At 43.3% G+C, this 21,119-nt stretch overlaps 1 protein-coding gene across 1 annotated transcript; it reads right to left on the bottom strand.

Annotated features, from left to right (window-relative positions):
* Positions 1–15,527: 15,527 nt before the first annotated feature.
* On the bottom strand, positions 15,528–17,458 carry sox17 (SRY-box transcription factor 17). Its single transcript, XM_061093971.1, has 2 exons — positions 16,979–17,458; positions 15,528–16,631 (listed from the first exon to the last, which is right to left on the bottom strand). The coding sequence occupies exons 1-2, from the start codon at positions 17,436–17,438 to the stop codon at positions 15,742–15,744; spliced, it is 1,350 nt and encodes a 449-aa protein (XP_060949954.1). The 5' UTR covers positions 17,439–17,458; the 3' UTR covers positions 15,528–15,741.
* Between the last annotated feature and the right edge of the window lie 3,661 nt (positions 17,459–21,119).

Genomic DNA, 21,119 nt, shown 5'->3' with positions numbered 1-21,119 from the left:
CAGGTATTAGGAGTTGCTAAAGAAGATTAACACTTTCTCTCCTCAGGTGATGGTTATTTACAAGCCAGGTTTAACTCAGGCCTTCGTGGACCGATAATGAGGCCACCAGTTATCTAAGACATAAACATAAGAGTTGTATTTGAACGTACACATTTCAGGGGAATGTCTACAGATTAGACCTAGAATAACTTTGTTTCTGTTTGGGAATCTGTCCTGTTGCTTTGATATCTTCAGTGTATAAACTTTATGTTGCTCCCTTCACAGGATGTCAGGCTTTGGTGCTTTTAACACTCACACGTCTGCCATCGGGTGTGTGGAGTTTCACCACGTGGAACTGCATCAGCTCGGAGATGTATTCCAGGATGGACTCAAAAGTAGCCGAAGTCTTCTTGGGAATCACCACCTTGCGTTTCAAAGTGGGGTCTCCGTTGCAAAAGACCAGCAGCTTCTTTGGCGTTCGCACAACCACCGGCTCCTGCTTGTAGGCGTTGCGGCCGGGGAAACTCCTGGCCTGCTGCACGACCCGGCGGCGGCCGCCAGTAACAGGCCTGGCGTGGTACCATGGCGGCAGCTTCTTCCTGGCCAGTGCCAGGTTGATGGGCGTTACCTTCCGCCTGTCAGAGCAGATGTAGGACTTCCCATCCTCCAGTTCGTCCAACGTGTAGATGGCATGAATCCCCCGAGGGGTGGTAATGTTTCTCACCCCAAACGGAAGGGGGACCTTTTTAGAGAGACTGTCCAGGAGTGCATCGAAGGTTTTGAAGGTCCGGTTGTTGATGACCATACGCAGACCACTGAACTGAGGATCTCCACTTTTGTAAAAGCAAACCCGCTTTGAAAGGATGGGGTCTTTGATGCGTGGGTGGCGAGGGGTGCCGGAGGTGTAGCCACTCCCTGACGACTGGTCAGGGGGGATCCTCCGGAGTCCTGTCTTGTTCATCGTTAAGTTTTGCTGCAAGAAAGAAATGTAAAGAATTTGATAAAGCATAGAAATATGAAGGTTTTCTATGTTTAAATAGCCCAACAGCTCTCAGGGACAAATAACCTGGACGTTGTGCAAAGGTCTCGACACGTAAACAACATCAGTGTCATGGAAACTTATATAATTTCTGATGTGTAAACAGATTAAAACGTCTCATTAGCATACGTTGTTTACTTGGTTTGGCTGCGGCCATCAGGCATCGTGACCTGACTCCTGGAAAAGCTGCCACGTGAATAGAATCTTCAATTATTTGATTACCTGGGTTTTAACACTGAAACGCACATAACAAGTGGTACAGTCAGTGTTCGTCGGTTAAATTCTCATTTACCAGCTTCTACCTGGTATTTCTTTAAGCATGAATAATTCCATAGCACATTCAAGTATTATTATTTTTGAAATATTAAATTAATCAAAAATTAAGGAGCTCTTCAAAACTGTATAGGATAAAATGAATACTTTGGCCATATCACATAACTTTAAGTCTTATAAAACTTGAAACTGCTTTTTAAAAACAAGTGCTAAATTACAGTTTTGTTAAAACTAATTGTACTAAATGTGATAAAAACACATATTTATTAACATATACATATATATATTTAAATTTGATAGTTCTAATAGGTGTAATATCCAGTTTAGTTATTTATATCTCGATCAGTTACTGCTGTCGAAGTAGCCTTATTATTTATTCATCATACATAATATGAATATAATTATATTACTATCTTGGCAGTAAACTAATAATTGTTTTTTTCACATTCAGCAAAAAATAATAGTAATGAATAGAAAACTTTTAAAGACACATTTCTATTATATTTCTGAAGCTGCGTCAGTAGCAAGCACAACTTTCCATTAAACCTGAAGCCTGGAAACTATGTAAACAAACACAGATATTCAGATTTTAAATTACAGTCTTTTAAAACAAACCTACCTATGTCGGCATCCTGAAGTTCCCAACTGTTTTGAAAAGATCCATGAAGCGTTATTCCGTGCTCTACATCATGACTGCTGTGGAGCTAACTGCGCAGCAACTGTTTATTTCGAGCGACACCGTCCTGGTTAATTTGCTTAATCTTTGCTCAAAGTTAATCTCCACTACAAGTGCAGTGCTTTGAAATCCTGTGCACAAAGATGTGGAGCTGAGACAGTGGGCGGAAGAACTCCAGTGATGAACCTTCACAAACACATTTATAAGGAAAGTTCTCTCTGGAAACATATAAGGATGGCAGCAGCCTTTATTTTATTCAATCAAAACTAAATTGAAGGCAAAATAAATCCCACAAAATTCAAAACTTTTACACAATTTACTGTGTTTGGCATCTTTATTTTACTTTTTAATAAGAGAACAATGTACCTGCACTTCAGGTTATATGATGTGAAATAAGGACAGTGTTTTCTCCAGCAGATGGTAACTAGGTGTCCAGCTGTATTATTCGTGCCGGGTTGTAATCTCATTGAGCACCTCTTTGGATAAAAGGGATTAAGGGGCTCTCCGCGCTGGGACCCTTCAAGAAGAGAACTTGTTTCCAGGGAAATCCATTCACCTGCATCTCTTCTCCAGAGGAAGCGCATGTGTTATAAATTCATAAACTGTGTTATAAATTAGGTTTTAACAAGATTCATCCTGAGTGATCCGAGCACATACAGCACATGACAGAGTGAGGTAATAAATTAAAAATAAACATGAACAATTACTATAATAGCAAGTAGGAAGTTTTAATGGGCCCATCCAGAAATACACTGTTAATAGAAGAGTTATAGAAATACAATTAACTTAACATGGGTAGTACAGTTGATTAGGTTGGACCGTATTACTGAGGGTATTAGCTGGTCATGTATACATGCTTAACCATGAACCATCAACAGTTGCATAACAGTCACCAAAACTGAAGAGTCTATTTCTGTAGTGGAGGGGGGGAAGGGGTGGGAGGGGATTAGTTGACAAGCGATGACTTCGTTCCTCAGTAAACCTGGGGCCCGCGCTGAAGGAATCACACAGGAGCGATCGGGTTTCTGCTCCGTATCAAAGGATAAAGCTGTGGCACTCGCTCTGTGTTTGGTTTGCTGCGGTAAAAATATCTCAGGTGTGTACGATAAGAGACGATATGTGTCCCGTAGGAAAGAATTCCTGCCGAGACCGGAGTGATTCACACAGGGGCCGTGGTTGGCTCCCTTGTGCCGAGCCCGGTGACCTCTTCCCAAAACAGGGGCGAGCTCAAAAATGTGAAAAATCTGTCAAAGGAAGTTGAGGGAGGTGGGAGGGTGGGGGTGCTGGACAATGGAGGAAGTCCTCAGTGTAAACAGGTAGGCCCCGAAGCCTGCATGCCCCTCATTCCAGGCCTCGGCCGCAGGAGATAAGAGACAAGCAAATGTTGAAAACTGAGCGTGGAGCGATAGAGCGGCAAGGATCCTGCCAAGCCCTCGGCCAATCGGACTGAAAATAGGCCCAAGCCAAGGCTCGGCGCTCAAAGCAGCATGACAGGTAATAGCAACAAATGCTGGAGGCTCCATCTGTCACATAACCTTCCACGTCACGGGTTATAACGAACCAGCTGCTGATATGAATACTGTTATTTTCCCTTCACATGATTACATGTGAAATCACACGCCGCCACGACAGAGATATCTGTCTCTGCGTGCCGGGTACATCGCCGCCCGGCCTTTGCTCTATTTTTAAGTCCCGGTGCCTATACGTCAACTAATTGGCGCCATGTTAGATTCAAACCTATGCTGTTAATGGGAAAAAATGTGTGATATGTTTTGGCCCTTGTCCCCTTTCTATATTTGGCCCCGCGTCCTCTGTGCAGCTGCTCCTCCAGATCCGTCTGCCTGTGTTCCCATCAAACACCTCTCTCCAGCATATTGCCTCATTTCCAGAGGCTAAGAGTCAGCTGAGATACACCGAGCGGCTACGTGGAAAAACAACAGCAGTGTGCGCCGGTGTGGAGCCACGTTTAGTGTCGGTGTTGCCGCTCGGAAACACAATGTGCAGCTCGCGTGGTGGCCCTCCTGCTAACTGGTTAAAATTCCTCCCGCTGCAGCTGTCAGGAATTCAATTATAAGTGATACAGCTGCACTGTGACCAACGGCCACTTTAAAACATTCACCACAATTACAAGTCGGGCTGTCGCTCCTGCAAACATTATCCCTTTGAAACTTTTCCTTTCAACCCACAGTTTCTCTTTATGTTCTCTCAGAAACACTAAAGAATCCCGGTTTCATTCCATTTTTCCTGCGGGAGCAACTTGACAAACGTGGCCTGGCAGAATTTGAGACAGAAATATGCTTACTACTCCGAATTCCATTCCAGTTAGGTGATGCTACGTCTTTTCACCCCCCTTCCCTCCCTCCCTCTCTTTGACTTCCAGTGGAATTCCCAGGTTTTGAATGAATCGCTGCCAAACAGGACTCATAAGGTCACGACCACCGCCGCCGCCGCCCGTCGCTGCTCCTCCAAACCCCCCCGCGCAGCAGGCAGAGGTCCCCACCCCGTCCATTTTGAGTGCTGCCTATCAGCTGTGCCAAGCTTTTAATCTGCCTGGTGACATCCCAGTGTTTCCTGCATGGGACAGAGGGAGAGATAAGCACGCTCCCCTGTGCGGTAAATCACTCCACACTCCCACTCGTTCACTGATATGACCGTTATTCAATTAGACTGCGTTAGAACCTCCAGCACGATTCTGTGATGATTATACTATCAGAGGCCGGGGATTGTTTCCATATTAATGTGTTTTCTTTTTCATCGCTGCTCTGAGTTTTTCAATGACAAACACGCAAAACATGTTTGTTATTATAACCAATGGTGGGATGTAAAGTAAGTTCAAACAGTTGAATTGTGTCTCATAGTACCTAAAAAATGTAAAGTTCTTCCTGAATATGAAAAACAACAACATACAGATGCTGCCCCCAAAATCGTACTATACCTTTTAATCTTGCTTTTAATTCAGCCTGGTTCCCTCTAATTCATATCTCCTCTCATAAATTCATCTTGTCGTCTTTACTACATTTTTCTCCTGCATAGTTTTAGTTTTATTCTGTCAATGCCCTGATTCCCTGTTGTCCATACTCGTGTTGTTTTTCCTGATCCATGGCTGTTAAGCTCTTTGGCTTCACAATCCGACTTCACTTGCGTTCCATAAACTGAAGAAAATGCATTGAACTAGTTTGTCAACATCTGACTGTGTCTCCAGGTCCGAGGTGTTTATGTATGAAAGCACCTGGTTTATGTAACTTTGAGAAGCGTTTCACGTGTTCAGTTTGTTTACAGCTTTACAGTCTTACCGGAACCTGGGGAGGACAAAATTGGATTAAAGTGCAGTGGCTCCTCCGTCACAGACGTCAAGCAGCGAAGTGAAACAACGTTACACAAACCTAACTGTGAACAAGTCTGTGGCTAAATGTCCTTTAGATTGTGATCGTAAGGATTTTATGATTTTCTTTTCTTTTCTTTTTCATTTTAATTGTCTACATGAAGAAATATCATACTTTTTGCTCCTCTTTGCTCCATTTTTTTTGAGCAAAAACGATGACTCAAGTTATCATTATTATTATTATTATTAATATTATAGTATTAGAATATAGTACTATGTTAGTAGTAGTCATAACAATAATAATAATAATAATACATTTCTTACCAAACAGAGGAAGGAAAAAATATAAAAAACAAGCCATAAAATATTAAATACACGTCGTATTGTAGTTAATTGTTTATTTGGAACAGCTTCGAATACAACAACAACAACAACAAAAAACAAACAGCAACACACGACATATACTGGTACTATAGATACAAAATAGAACAAAGCTAAATGAGGTCTCGGAATAAATATAGAGTAAATAACAAAGTGACAATAATCTGTGAAAAGGTCTGTAAATAACTTTTATGTCATATTGAGTTAAATTTAAATCCAACAGATGTAATGTCGCTCATACGTATTACATCACTCCCTTTTCCACATAATGACGACTTTAATTCTTGAAGTTCAATTTTCACTTGAGTCCTGATTTGACTCTGTTACTTGAGTATTTTTAGCTTAGTTTTAGTTTAGCAAAGTATTTACAGCCGAACATAAACAGCTCACAGCAGATTAAAAATAATGTGGCAAGCCGCTCACTTATGAATCTGCAGACTGTGAGGATACAGTACATCAACAAGCGAGCCTCTCAGCGGCAATATAAATACTGATATGTGCAGAATGTGGACTATTTTCCTCCAGAGGGCCGTGGCAGCCTGGGTCCTCCTCACCAAAGGGCGGAATCCCACATGGCTGTTAGCTTTCGGAGGGTCCGGGCGGAGGGCCAGTCTGCTGACGGGACAACCTGGCTACGCACGACCCAGATAGCAGGCCGGGTGAGGAGTGATTTATCCGTCTGTGCTCGCATCAGACAACCTTCCTCTGATTAAAGATCAGCCAGTGAGCGACAGAGCTGAGTGCAGGGGAGAGGGGGCGAGACAGGCGGCCTCCCTGTGTGAGACACTGGCATCCTGACCACCATACAAATGGACTTTCCAGACGCTGCACGCAGCACATGGACTGTGGACACACACACACACACACACACACGTTCACCAGTGGGCATATACTGGGGAATGTGCACGTAGCCATTATTTCTACCCTCTCTCTCTTGTATTCATACACACACACACGCACACACATACACACACACGCACACACACGCACACACACACACACACCAGAGCCAAGATAAAGACTTATTGAGTTGGCCTTGACTTTCTCTGAACCCGACAACAAAAGGATGTGGTGAATCTGCGTCGCCCACTGTTTGACTTCTCTCTGAGGACTGTTAAAGATCAGTGTTCCTGATGTTCAGGGTTCACGAGCAGGTTACCACCTCCATCAATTCAGACTGAGACCCTGTACATTGTGCATGTGCTGCACACGGATTCTGACTCTTGACGTACTCTCAATGTTTTGAGTAAACAAGCTGCTACAGATTCACCTCTCAAAGGTTTTTCTATTTTCTTCCATCGTAAGACAATCGATGAAAAAGCCGAAAAGACCCAAAAGGAGTTTGTAAATAAGATGTTTTTAACTCTTTATTCGACTGTATCTGCCCTACAACCCACATTAACTAACCCTAACCCTAGCCATATACATTTATATATATATATATATATATATATATATTTATTTTAAACCCTTGTAAAACACAATTTGTCCGAACCCTTATCTGATTTATATATCTTGAATTTCTTATATTAGTACATTCATTTCAGTTTGTCTCATCTTGAGTCTTTCTCTCTAGTTTCCTTGTTGTGGTTATGTTTGGTGTTTTTCTTTTGTCTCATCTAAACCACCGGGTCTGGAGATCCGCACTGAGGTAACTACGCTTGTGATATTATTGTGATGCTCTGGGTTTACAATAACTCTAGGAAATCTCAAATCAAATCTTATTCTTATTACAGGAACACATTTAAAATCACTGGGTCTGGGCAATCAACTCGTGACCGTATCACAGAAATAGGCGTATCTCAGTCATCAGGAGAAATCATAAATGTTAATCAGTGTGGATAGAAAACCAAACAATACACTATTCAACACTTTTTATGACCACGGCCTCTGCAGCAGTTAAGGAAACAAAACAAAACATGGAGTTATACTCAATGTCAGATTGAGACGTGTCATCAGACAATAATAACTCTACATATGTCCAATGTTACATTAATCAAGCAGAGGCACTGGAGGAAGAAATAAGAAGCATCAAGGCTTTTCCAAAGGATAGCAATTCATTTTAGATCATTATTATTGTTTATTGCACTTATGTAGTCTGAGATCTTATGTATTTTACCTGTAGGCCTATAATAATATAATAGTGTTATAATAAAATTATTTCCAAATGAAAATACCTTCAACAACACAAAAAACATTGTACATAACAAAGCAAGATAATAAAACTAATAAATAGACGAATTTTTAAGGAAATTAATTACTTGACTTAACTATATAAGGGTGAGCAAGTATATTATTGAATTTATGGTCCCTCAGGCAATTTTTTTAATTTGTGCTGTTTGTCATAACATTTCTAATCTCTTCTTTTCTGATTGACGATACTTAAATGAACAATTTGACATTTTTATGATGCAGCCGTGACAACAATGTGCTGCTGCTGTTCCCAGAGACCGGTGAACACGCTGCACTTTTAAAGCCTCCACGACTCAAAGCCACTTCCACTACGTACCACCTTGGAACTCTGACATGTGAACTGCTTGAGCCCAGCGTTGACCCACCAGTTGGTCGAGCGGTGGACTTCCCACTGTATCCACCTGAAGTGATGTCACACTTAATGACAGGCAGAGCTGGAGCTTAAAATACTCGGCAGTGCGTGACCACAGCAGGACTCTCAGGGATAAACGGGCCACAGCTCCTCACCTGGACGAGGATCACGTGCTCCCAGCTCCTCTCGCTGTCTTAGGCCTCTGCAGTGACCTAACGCTGCTAATCCACAGTCACTGATTAGACCTCTGCCTCTTCCACGACATGAAGGCACGGTGGTTGTTTAACAGAATTAAGTATTACATTTCCTCGAGAAAGAGACATTGGTTTTGAAAACACACCAGAACCTGTAGTCTTCACTGTTTGTGCTGTAATTAAAGCTATATTTAACCAAGAGTAAGCGGGTTCTTGCTGTGGATTTATTGCTATAATAGGTTCAATATATAATTCCAGGAAATTGGCATTATATTATATAATATATATAATATATATAATTACTGATTCTGTCATAGTCAAAAAATGAAGGAGACACATCTTTAAATAGTTTGTAAATCTTAATAAACTTGTTTGTTACTATTTTACACATTTTTTAAGTACATGGATGTGCAGTATTATAATTGTTGATTATTGGGACTAATAAAATAAAAGTTATTTATTTTTTGCTATTAAAACCTTCTCTGTGTTTTTAAATTATGTGGGATTATCTCTTAATTTGACAGGGAGCTCTATGTAGTCCTGTGCACAGCTGACCCCTGGTGGCAACAACTGGCAGTACAACCGACTTCCTGAACACGATTCAAATCATCAAATCATGATCTCACCCTTTCTATATACTTTACTTTTCTCTGGGTGACGTGTCTCTGACTGAGCTGACAGGTCAGACGAGACTCAGCCCGGAGGAGACACAACCCGCAGAGGGAGGAACACGCCGGCAGCTTTTGGGGAACTGGAAGTCAACTGTTTGCTGTTTCAGTGGAAACGTGTTTGATAGTTGTCTGAAGTTCATAATCCAATAACATGAACACAAATACACTTCCTGTGTGAGAGACAGCCCTCAGACGGATTGTGATAATGAAAACGAAAAAATACCAAACAATGTCTAGACACAGTGCGGAAATTCAACTTTTTACGCCATCATTTTTGGAGGATGTCTCTTTTAGTTTTTAGATGTATTCAAAGGGATGAAGATGCCACAGATTAGAATCATATTTTGTTGAAAAACATACAGTTGGCTTTATTGAATTAAATCCAATAGGTCAGTTTTACCACTAAATTATGACTTATTTTGATTTTAACTCACTTCACTTTACACAAATGTGGTGAAACTACTCATTTGGAAAAACCCATAAACATGAAGTACGTTGTGAGTGTAAATTACATCAGAATGTGTCGGCTGCTCGCACACAAACACAGATCCTCGTTCACACAAATACAATGAGACAACAAAGGCGGTTGACCCGGGTCGCGACACCCTGACCCCTCTCCCCTTTATTTAGACCATATTTTTATGTATTCCTATTTTTTAGGAAGTCCTCACCGGAGATTCCCAAAGCGGTGGCCGTGATGTGAATTTCACAGAGCATGGGCTTCCTCTCGGACAGAGGATGTTCCCAGCCAATCTTTCATGGATGGAGCAAACAGGAGTCATCGGAACCAGGAAGTGAGGACAGGTGCTCTGTGGAAGATTCAAAGATCCACACAAGGAAAAAAACACGCACAGACAATGGTCCGGATTTATCTCCTGAGCTGCGACTCGGTTGAACATCGCAGAGTTTTATCCTTTTTCGTCAAATGTCAAGTCAAGTAACTCATCACTGGCATTGTTATGGCTTTAAGCTATTTATTCATTCATGGGAGATATTTCTGTCGACACCTATTTAACAATGTTTAGCTGAGTTCAGCAGTTTATCTATTTCAAGTATTTATTCAACACTTTCAATGGTTTTTCCACTTTAGCTGCTGTATCTGAACTAATTCAGCTGTTTGTCATACAAGCTCGCAATCTCATGTGATTTCTGTTGATAGCTAGCAATCCATTAGATTAGTTAATGATATATTTTCCAGTTCTATTCCGCATTAAGTACTTTTCCTTTCGAATTTAATTCAACCACATCACTTATAGCTTTTCTTCGCTCTCACTAATAGTTTTCATGTATTTCTCTGTGGCCTCCAGGTGTTACAACTTTTTTTTAGCCCTTACATTATTAGTTATATTGTTTCTTATGTGTTAAGCTATTCCACCATCTTTCAACACATGCGCAGAAATAAATAAACTGAAAATAAAGTCATACATATGGGACACAAGTTGCTTGTTCATTCAAATTGGAGAAATCTCTGCTACTTTCCTTTTTTCTCTGCTAATGCCCATAAATCTACTTTCCTCATTAATGGAGTGAGGTTAGTCACACGTTGTCCTGATTGAACAGCATTGCTCACCTTCCTCTACATGTTTCCTAAGAGCGTCCAGTTGAGCCAACGGCGGGGGGGGAATCATGTAACCAGAGGACACGGCACCTAAAGAGTGCAAAGTGGGGCTGCTCTCTGCCAACACCTTTTCGCCTCACAAAGAAAAACAGAGCGGGGAGGAAACTGACTGCTGATGTAGTCATCTTATACTCACTGCCCGCCTGGACACGAGCTAAAAATTGTCCTGAATGCCACGAGGGGATTCAAACAAAAGAACGGGGAGAGAGCTGTGCTGATCAGGAGCGGCCGGGAGTTGATTCAGCTCCCTGAGTCAATTCCTGACTGCGAAACAAATGTGCCGGCCAGCTTGAAAAATGTCATCTGGCACCAAATTACCATTTTGCTCCTGGTGTATTGTGCTCACTTTTGCTGCAGCTGCTTTATCACACGAGCGTCTAATTTTACACTTTTATTCTCCATAAAGTCGCTTTTTAATCCTGTTTTGAACATGAATTCAGCTATTCCACATCTATCAACTTTACATTTCCTCTTTTATAGCTTCAAATTTTAATTATATGTTTTATCTGTTCTCTTGTGTGAAGTATTGAAATGAACAAATTATTATTGTGGTGTCTGATACATAGATTTCTACACCCTTTCCTGTATTTCAATAATTTTGTATATATTAATCAAGGTTTTGTACAAACCTCAATTAAATTGACAACTACTTTCTTTCTTATACCATTAGCTTTAGATACAGGTCAGTTTAAACGTCTCTGTTGTGTGTTTTAAATGAGACTTATGAGGTTTTTATGTGTCATTGCTCTTTTTATGACTCTCATGTGTCTGTGTCCCTCGCTCCTGATTCATTTTTTAATTTGTGTTATGGAATGAAACCTCCTCGCGGCAGATTTTATTTGGAAACCATGAGAGAGAAGTTGTTTTCTTGCCTGGTAACGTTATAAAGCAAAGCAACATGCGTATGTTTATTTTAAAACTGAACATCTTGACCAGAATGTTGAATAAAACCAAATGTTCTCCTGCACCACACGATAGAATCCTTTAAAGAAAGAATATGAGTGGAAATATAGGTGTACCAGGGCAAAGATGTAAAGTCGTGTTGCACCTTCTGGCGATGTTGCACTTAGCAGGAAAAAGCCATATGTGAATAATCCTGTGAATTTTGACACAGCACCTGATTCCCTGGCACAAAGCGTGGGGGTCTACCTGTTCGATTTATCAACTATCGCTATTTATAACCCTGACGTGTGACTGCAGCGACACCGGAATCGGAAGAAAAATAGACTTTTGAGTCACAGCACCGACTGGAGATGGACTGGATCCGTGGAACTATATATAGTGGGAGCACAACTGGACGCTTGGTGTGACAGGCAGAGACCATAAAAGCGATCAGGCCAGAGAGGGACAGCATATGCCTGGGATTATGAGCAACCAGCCCTGCTTTAGTCAGGGAACACACCCTCTCCTGCAGCTGTCTCACATGCTGTATTTGCAATCTACTATCAATGACTTAATCAGTTTGGGCCCTCGCAGCCTCTCTGTCTCTGTCCCTCTGAAACTGGACGAGGGAATCTTTACCTCGACTAACTCATGTTACTCGTGTGTGTGTGTGTGTGTGTTTGTGTGTGTGTGTGATACAGATTCCAAGGTTGTTTCATGTGTGTGTTGTTTTGATTGACTTGACACGAGGTCTGCTCATTTGCCCGTCAGTTCTGTTTGTTGTTGACATTAATGCAAAGGATGCATGAATAATAATCGATGTGTGTGCTTTCTGTTCTAACAGCTGAAAGGTTTCTGATAACAGGCTTTTACCTGCAATTAACCACTATTATCATTATTGATTTGTCTTTCTGCAGTTTGATCAATTAATCTTGTTTGTCCGACCGACAGAAGATTGTCAATTTGCTAGTTTTTCAAAACAAACACAAGCAACTGAAGCTGAAGCTGGTGAATGTTTGGTTATTCTTACTTCTGAGAAAATGTTTTCACAGCAATTTCCATAACTTGTTAAAACTTTCAAATATAATTGTTTGCTTACCTGCATAATAAACATCTTTTTATTTGCTCTTGAAAAGGACATTTAACCCAAAGATAACTTGACGTCATGACGACAGATAAACCTTGAACTGAGCTGCGTTTGCATCCTCGTCAAATTCAGCTGATCTGGTGTATTTATCGATGGATGAACCGACTCCGCCCGTGTGTTTGTGAAAGGCAGCAGCTACCTGAGATGAGATTAGGGCAGTGCCACGATTAAGTGCTGCTGTGTTAATGTAGCCGGCGGCCCTGCTGTAATCTCTGAGTGGCTCTGCAGACTGCTGGCAGCGAGGCCCCGGGACACACACACACACACACACACACACACACACACACACACACACACACACACACACACACACACACACACACCCTGAAAGCCCTGACTTCCTGAGCTCTGAGCTGTGAACTCTCTGCTCTGACTCAATTTCTTGCTTTTACCTGGAAACATCTTCTTCCTCCTGCTGCTTAAAACCTCCTGAATGTGTTATGAATACATTGAAATATGTAAATCACGTTTAATTAATTACAGAGACGTTCGTTTCCCCGTTACAGCTGAAACAGTATACAGGGAAAATATGTAAGTCTTATTTTTTTAATGTGCTCATTGTACTGTATATTATATTTGTTTGTGTGTGTATGAAATGATTATAACCTACCTTGTTGAATATTACAATATACAATATATACTTTGTAGATGTTAACACTAGGATTAGAAACTGGCATGAATATATACAAATAAAACATTTGTTGAACACATCACAAACGACATATGACCAAACTACTATACAGAACATATAGTACTGTACTGTTTATATATATATATATGAAATATGAGATTTGCAATAACGCTGAAAGAAGAACACTTTATGTTTATATTTACATAAAATGTGTGAGTTCAGAAATGGTAAATTATATAAATCAAACATAAAGATTTTTATACATGGTTCTTTGAAGCAGTTTTTTAATGTTTATTATTTGTAATTCTAAATTGCCAGACATGACGCCGAGATGCATTCATACTAAAAACCGGGGGGTAAATTTTGTCTCTAGATATTCTGCTTCTATTTGAGGTATAATTTTAATTAATTAAGTTCAGCAGCAACGGAACACGCCCGTAATCATTTCCCTCCCTCATCAGGAAGATTCTCATATTAATATCTACAGCATGATTAATTTGTATTTTTATAACACCTTCCTTTGTCTCTGACACAAACTTTAAAATGACAAACACACTCGAGTGAGCTCTTCCTCGTCAATTATCCCTGATCAATTAGTGTGCGGAGATAATATCACGGCTGACATGGGGGGTCTGCCTCTGCCTCGTCTGCACAGGTTGACCCCCGCCCACTCGGCTGATGCCTGGGGGGATCGGGGGTCTGAGCCTGTTGTGATGCATCCATTAGCCTCAACAACTGGGAGGATAAACCTGCCACTCAGGTGCAGACTGAATTTAAACACATTCACACCAATTACAGTGGATTCTGCTGCACGGCCCGAAGGGGAATGAGCCGGAGCGAGAAGGAAATAAGTCAAACACGAATCAGACGTGTTTGTTTTGAGTAACAACGCACAGCAATGTGAGGTGAAGTGAAAAAAACAACAGCTGTGGGGCTTCAATAAGACAATGCAGTGATTTTCTTTTTATTGCAGAACGAGTTGACGTCGCTATAAAAACCGTGGGAAGAACCAGAAATATTCGCCTTGAAGTCCAACCTCTGCTTCTCGAGCATAAGAGAATATTTCAAAACATTCAGCTTGAACAAAGCGCATAAATATATACACCTCTGGAACATGTTTCCTCTGAAGAGCTAAAAATGGATCGTAGGGTCACGGTGATTGACCCCTCGGAGAAGAACCTCTTCCTTCTAAAACAGGGGAAATCTCTATTTATAAAATGGGACTCTTTTCCAGCTATAAATACCAGGAGTTATCCTCAAGGTTTGGTCTCTTAAAGATTTTCATCTGATAACTTTGATTAATGTCCAAGCAAAGGGCCGTCCTGTATCACTGGTTAAATATACGAGAGCCGCAGAAGTGAATAAACCTGAGGACATTGCTGTGTTATTGTGCATATAAGCTGCATGGTCAGCTGTGAAAATACACAAAATCAAGTGTCACAATTGTTTAATGGAGGTGTAGTAACCCTAATGAATTCTAACGGCCCCCTGTCATTAATCAGAAGAGATGAACCCATTAACAGACAGGATGTCCAGAGCATAAACTCGCTCCCATGCTGCGAAAACAAGGCGCGGAGTGTGTAACGCCGACGAGGGAGATTACCTCCATTCTGTCCGGGCCAGGAAGCTCGGGTCACGGCCTTGCGCTGCCCTGCTTCCAGGTGAGCAACCGGTGCTGCCGGGTGGGGGGGGGCCCATCCGACTCCATGTGGAAGTGGGAAAAACAAACAGAGGCAGAGCCGTGGAACACAGAACCGACGCTGGAGGAGCAGCAATGTCGGGCCATGGGGAAAAACCTTTGGAAAGTGAAACTGTGTTGAAGCATTTTCATTTAGTTCATTGTTAAATCACTGAAAAGTCACCGGTGTGTCGTCTGGATGACAGAACTTTTGATTTAGAGATTCAAACTTACGTAAATTTACCTTAAACTAAAGTGATTGTGTTGCCCTCGATGTCTCTGCATGAGGAAGTAGAAAGTTTCATCAAAGTTCATTCCAAACAATAAATACAAGAGAGAGAGATTCTTTTCAAAACATTTATTTACTCAAAAGTGCAAAAAAGTATAAAAACACCTTCAGTATATACACAAAGTTTAAAATAGTCACTGTACAATAGTTGTTATCGCAAAATGAATTCATATCCCTTCAGGAGAGGAAATTGAAACCAGTGTTAAAATAGTTTATGGCTTTATTGACTATCTTTACACAGATACAGTACAAAGTCTTCTACAAAAAACTGCATTTCATAATCTCATGGGCATCTCTGTCCGCAGTGGAAAAAAGAATTTAAAAAAAATAAAAAAACATGTTTGTTCAAATTTAGCTTGCAGAGATTTGAGGTCAGATCATGTGTCCGTGCAGCAGGGAACAGGCCGGCCGGGAGGTTAGGAGTTGTTGTAGCTACAGTAATACACAGCTGTGCTGGCGTCTGACAGCACCGATGATATGAGGCTCTCAGGCCCCTGCATGCCAGCCTCGTGCGGCCCGTAGGCCAGGCCTGTCATGTCCGCACGCGCCGAGGAGGAACTCAAATACTGCTCGAACTCGCTGCGGTCCACCTCGGCCAGCAGCTCCGAGTGGTGCATCTGCTCCACGCTGTCTGCCGAGTGGGGGTGAGAGTCAGGAGGAGGGGAGAGCTGTCCGGCCCCCCCAGGATGCCGTTTGGCGTGGCTGGGACTGCAGTGCTGGGTGTAGTACATGGCCAGAGGATTGGGGCATCCCATGTAGGAAGGGGGGTGAGAGGCCGGCTGCTCTGGGGCCGAGGCGGCGTGTCGGTGCAGGACGGAGTTGCCGTGGTGGTTGGAGTGGGCCTCCTGGTGCTGGTACTCTGCCGCCTGGGAGTGGTAAGCGTAGGCAGGTATCATGTGGCAGTCCTCTTGGGAGTGTTGAGGGAAGAACATGGAGTCGGACTCCACGGCGTCCAGAGGAGAGGTGTCAGGTGTGGGGAGGCTGTAGTTCTCATAGGAGGGGCCCCCGAGGGCCTCCCGGTAGTGGCTGAGCTGCTGTGGAGGAAGCTGGAAGCCGTGCTCGTGGTAGCCCAGGCCCAGGCCGTCCACACACACCCGGCCGTCCCCGGGCATCCCCCCGGCCTGGTGGTCGCCCACGCCGTGGACCAGAAAGCCGGGGTCCAGCCTCTTAATCCTCTTCACCTGCTTCCGCCGCCGGGGCCTGTACTTGTAGTTGGGGTGATCCTGCATGTGCTGAACCCGCAGCCGCTCGGCCTCCTCCACAAAGGGCTGCTTCTCCGTGACAGGAAGGGCTTTCCATGATTTCCCTGCAGGTCAAGAGGAGAGTGCACATCAGTGACATGTCAGCAGAGAGAGAGCACAGCCTGGTGATGCACACGAAAATAGCTCGTTGCCATTTGAGGGGACAGTGACAGGTTTTTTGAGGTTAAGCTCAACTCGGGCACTGGAACTTTTCACCTGCTTCCAGTGATTGGAAAACACACTGTTGTTTAAGTAGATTAAAGCTCCATGCAATTTAAAAACTTAAAAAACAAGCCTGTGAATTTCAGAAGCAGCTTGGACAGAAAAGACGTGACTCTACAATAACCTGTGTAGATCTATGATGCAGGGAAGCATTGAATATAGGATTTGAATATATTATAAAATGACTCACCCAACATTTTGCTGAGCTCCGCGTTGTGCAGGTCCGGGTTCTGCTGCGCCAGCCTCTTGCGCTCATCCTTCGCCCAGACCATGAAGGCGTTCATGGGTCTTCGGATCCGGGGCTCGGTCTTGCCCCGGTTCTGGTTCCCGGAGCCGGACGCGCACGGCTCGCTCTTCACCTTGGGGTCCCCGAGAGGACTGAGGGGGTCGGCCCACTGACAGTGTCCCATTCCCGGCATCATGACTGACATCGCACACCTTGCCTGGGTCTGATCGTCGCTGGCGTAACCCGCATCGGGACTGCTCATCTCTGTCCAGCTGGGAGGGTTCGAGCAGTCTGCACCGAGGAGGACACGATGATGAAGAGGAGGAGGAGGAAGAGGAGGAGGAGAAAGAAAAAAAAACTTATGGAGACAAGTGGTTTTCTGGCTTTCAAAGCTGCGGGTTTGGAAAAAAACAACGCGTCGCATCCACGGGCCACTTCCAAAGAGCTGCCTAGGAACCGAGGGATAGCGACTACATAGAGCTCAGCGTGGAGGTTGGTGTGCTATAAACTCACAGGCAGCCAATCACAGGGTGGGGGGGTGTGCCCGCTACTACAAAGGTGTAAAAAAGTTGAGAGTTCCCCCGCCTCCGAGCTGCGACCCTTGTTTGGAGACAGAAGACCCTCTGGAGGACAGGACGCGGAGAAACAAGGCAAAACTCTGCAGGATGAGTCTTTAAAACATGTGCACGAATTAGTTTTATGTAAATAAATGAATATTTGATATGAGGAGGCTTGAATGCACCTGGAAGGTTTTTTAAAAATGCCTCCGTGCGTCTGTGCCTTTCGTGCGTAAAGTGGAGAAACCGATTCCTTCTGTAATCCACAATAAAGTTTATTTAGACGCCGCTTCCCGTCCAGTTTGAATCCCCACTCCTGCATTAGACTGTTAACGAGGCTCAGACATCAATACACTCCATCATGTGCGTGTGTGTATTGGGGCTGGATGACTTGAATATCAGGTTCACGCGTGCAGGATCGCAACTTTTACGCACGGAGACGTTCTGTGACTGGAGCTTAACGAGCTGCACAAAAGGCGTCAATTGGGGAGATTTTAATCTTCCAAAGGGGGAAATCAACAAGAAGGAGAGAAAGCTTAAATAAACAACCATCCCATAGTTGTTTAATGGATGTCAACAGATGTTGTGATACTGTTGTCTCAGGCCGTGACGTCCAAATGTCATCGTGGTTTCTCCCGATGCTGATACACTGTTTTCAGCCTCGTAGACGTCGGTCTGGGATGTTAATGAACCAAATAAACAGCTGATTGATTAAATGAAGGGCGTTAAATACTCTTAATGCCATTTTTCTTATCACATTAAGTGCTACAAAGAAACCCCAAATATCATTGTGTATTCTCAATTTTATTCAATGGGAATAATCAAAAACTGCATTTTTAAACCAAGTGTTTTAGGATTTGATTCCCAGTTATTACTTCTTTCAACAAATCAAAGCTTTAAGTCTATTATATATGAGAGAAATCATTTTACTATTTGATGCTATTCAGTTAATTGTCTACGTTTTCAAGATTTAAGTCAAAATCAAAGTCAGTTTTATCTCATGTCTATAAGGACATAGAAATGCAGTTTATGTCAGACCCTCAGTGTAAACAAGTTCACATGCAAACACAACAGAGATCAAACACAATGAATAATATTTTGTGTGAGTTCAAAAAGATAAAACTGAATAAATCTAACTCTCAGTGCAAAGAACACATCTTCCACAGAGATATTCCTCCCCAAGACTTGAGGATTTGCAGTTTCATTCAGAGCTTACAGTGGAACATTTGGATTTCAGATTAATACTTAGTTGAATATGTGCAGATGACATGAGCCAGTCGTCATCTGTAAACCTTCATCAGCTCTTGTGTCGCACACGTGTGACCAACAGAAATGTGCGAGAATGTGTTTCCTTGTTATCGGAGCAGCTGCTTCAGACCGGCCCGGTGACACGAGGTAAAAGGTTAAAGCAACCGGTGGCACCTCCAACACACACTGGCCGTGTTTATGTAGCAGAGAAGTGAAGCCCCTGTTTGTGGCCAGAAACCCAAACATGGTCCTCACAGGCCTGCAGGCGTCCTTATCAGAGCCTGCAGGCCTCGACCTGTCAGCTCCATCTTCTCTCAGACCCTTCCCATCTCGTTGTGGTCGGCGGGCGCTCGGACTCGTGAAAAGGGGCTGACAGAAATATGAGAGATGCTTACGCAACCTTTCCGTGCCCCCGTGCAGACACCGGCAGGGACCCCAGGGCCCACTAGGTGACCCCCTGGGGGCTGGAGGGAGGTCCAGCCGAGCTCGGCACGGGACAGGATCTGGGCCATAACACTGTCATCGTCTATTTTACCGCCGATGACCTGATAGGGTTTTCCCCCCTTCGACCCTGCTTCAGGAGAGAGAGAGCGAGGGAGGGAGGCTGTGCGTGTTGTGTGTCTGTGTGACTGCGTGTGTTGACATGGGCGTGGGTGTGAGTGTGCCCTGGACGCCTCTCCCTCTCTCTCTCGCTCTCCCTCGCTGCGTGGGAGTGAAAAAACCCTGGCTTTTGATGGGAGAAGTCATAAAGTCTGGAGTCGTAGCCACATTTCCTCTACAAGGTGAGGTTCAGAGTCAGCCAAGAGGAGGGGAGAAGGGAGGTGACACGCCTCGTACACCCCCCTCCCCTCCACCGCCGCCTTCCATTCCTCCCCCCCCCCCCCCCCTGTCCCTCCACCAAGTCCCCCGCCCCGTGCCTGGGGAGTCTGGGGCTGGGTGGGGGCCAGGGCTCCCGACGCCAGCCTCTGGACTCTACGCTCAGGGAGAGGTCACTTGGCTTGCTTACACAATGGCATTATCTCAGTTCCAGCTTCGGCTACTGCCGCGGTGAGCACTTCCTGTCCCTCTGCAAGCACTTCCTGTCCTTGGCGCAGCAGCACAAACTGTCCGCCTTCGTGGCCAGTTCTGAAACGCAGTGGAGCTGCTGGTCGCCAGTCTTGTCTGTGGGTGGCTTTCTTGGGAATTGCACAATGTGTTTGCTGGCTCCTTTGTGCCGAGCAGCCAGGCAGCGGTGTTGGTTCAAATCACAGGGACGGAAGGTATATATGTGTTAGCACTCTGCGCTGATCCCCCGAGCCGCTCAAGCTGCACATGGCCCAAAGTGGACAAAGCCACAGAAAGGCAGAGTTGTGAGTTTGAACAATACCCTGCTAATTAGCAGTACATGCTTTTTTGGTATTCTACCCTTTTCTCTAAATCTCTCTCTCTCTCTCTCTCTCTCTCTCTCTCTCTCTCTCTCTACCAGATTAAGCAACTGGGAGGAAAGGAAAATACCAGATACTCACTGCTCTTTGAAGTCTCTTTGAAAATAGAATCTCTATTGGTTTTGGACTATTAATCACCTAAAGCAAGAAACTTAATGATGTCACTTTGGGCTTTGGGAGATCGTGATTCGCTCTCTGACACTTTACGGGCAAAGTTGTGATCTAATCATTGTGTTAAGCTTTGATGGAACAATAAAACGTTACATACTCATATGTTCTCACAGATTAGGTGTTTTCTGGGTTTAACTCAAATTTTAAAACTGCATTAATTGACTTTTTGGCAACTTTGGTGCAGCAGAACAGCAACAATGGTGATTATAAAGTTGCCATGGTGACCACGCTAGAACATATTCACCTGTTTATACTCGCTCTTTAAACTGCTGAATCTTCTACAATATCTTCTAACTTGGTCTGACTGATGCTTCGTTGCATGTTATTGATTATCAGACACTTTTTGGTTGAAAGCAATCGTCTGCTGAAGCCAAATTGAGAGCGTTCATCATGAGAGCGATAACTTTTCGTCAGTAATTCAACAAGTAAAGTTGTAAACCAGATGCTTAAACTATCTTGTCTAAAGGAAAACAGCATCAAGTGATGTATAATAAAATAATGTAAAAAAATATTGATTAGCTTTGAAAAAAATGGGGTCTCCAACGCTACAGTAATAACAATCAAAAGACATTTTGTGAGGTTTGTCCACCTTATAAATGCCACCCTACATCAAATCCACACAATATTTATTTTGTCGTCTGCACTGTGGGCTATTGTAGCTTTGTTAGAGCTTGAGAATAAAGAGGATGCCTCCCAGTTTGTGTA

Source organism: Limanda limanda, chromosome 20 (assembly GCF_963576545.1).
Source record: "Limanda limanda chromosome 20, fLimLim1.1, whole genome shotgun sequence".
Classification (NCBI taxonomy): domain Eukaryota; kingdom Metazoa; phylum Chordata; class Actinopteri; order Pleuronectiformes; family Pleuronectidae; genus Limanda; species Limanda limanda.
Note: the sequence above shows the minus strand (reverse complement) of the source record. Positions and strands in the feature narration are given on the sequence as shown.

Coding starts and splice junctions, on each gene's coding strand:
- sox17 (XM_061093971.1), bottom strand. CDS start 17,438: ATGCGACGCGTTGTTTTTTTCCAAACCCGCAGCTTTGAAAGCCAGAAA. Junction 16,632..16,978: donor GGAGCTCAGCAAAATGTTGG/GTGAGTCATTTT, acceptor CTTGACCTGCAG/GGAAATCATGGAAAGCCCTT.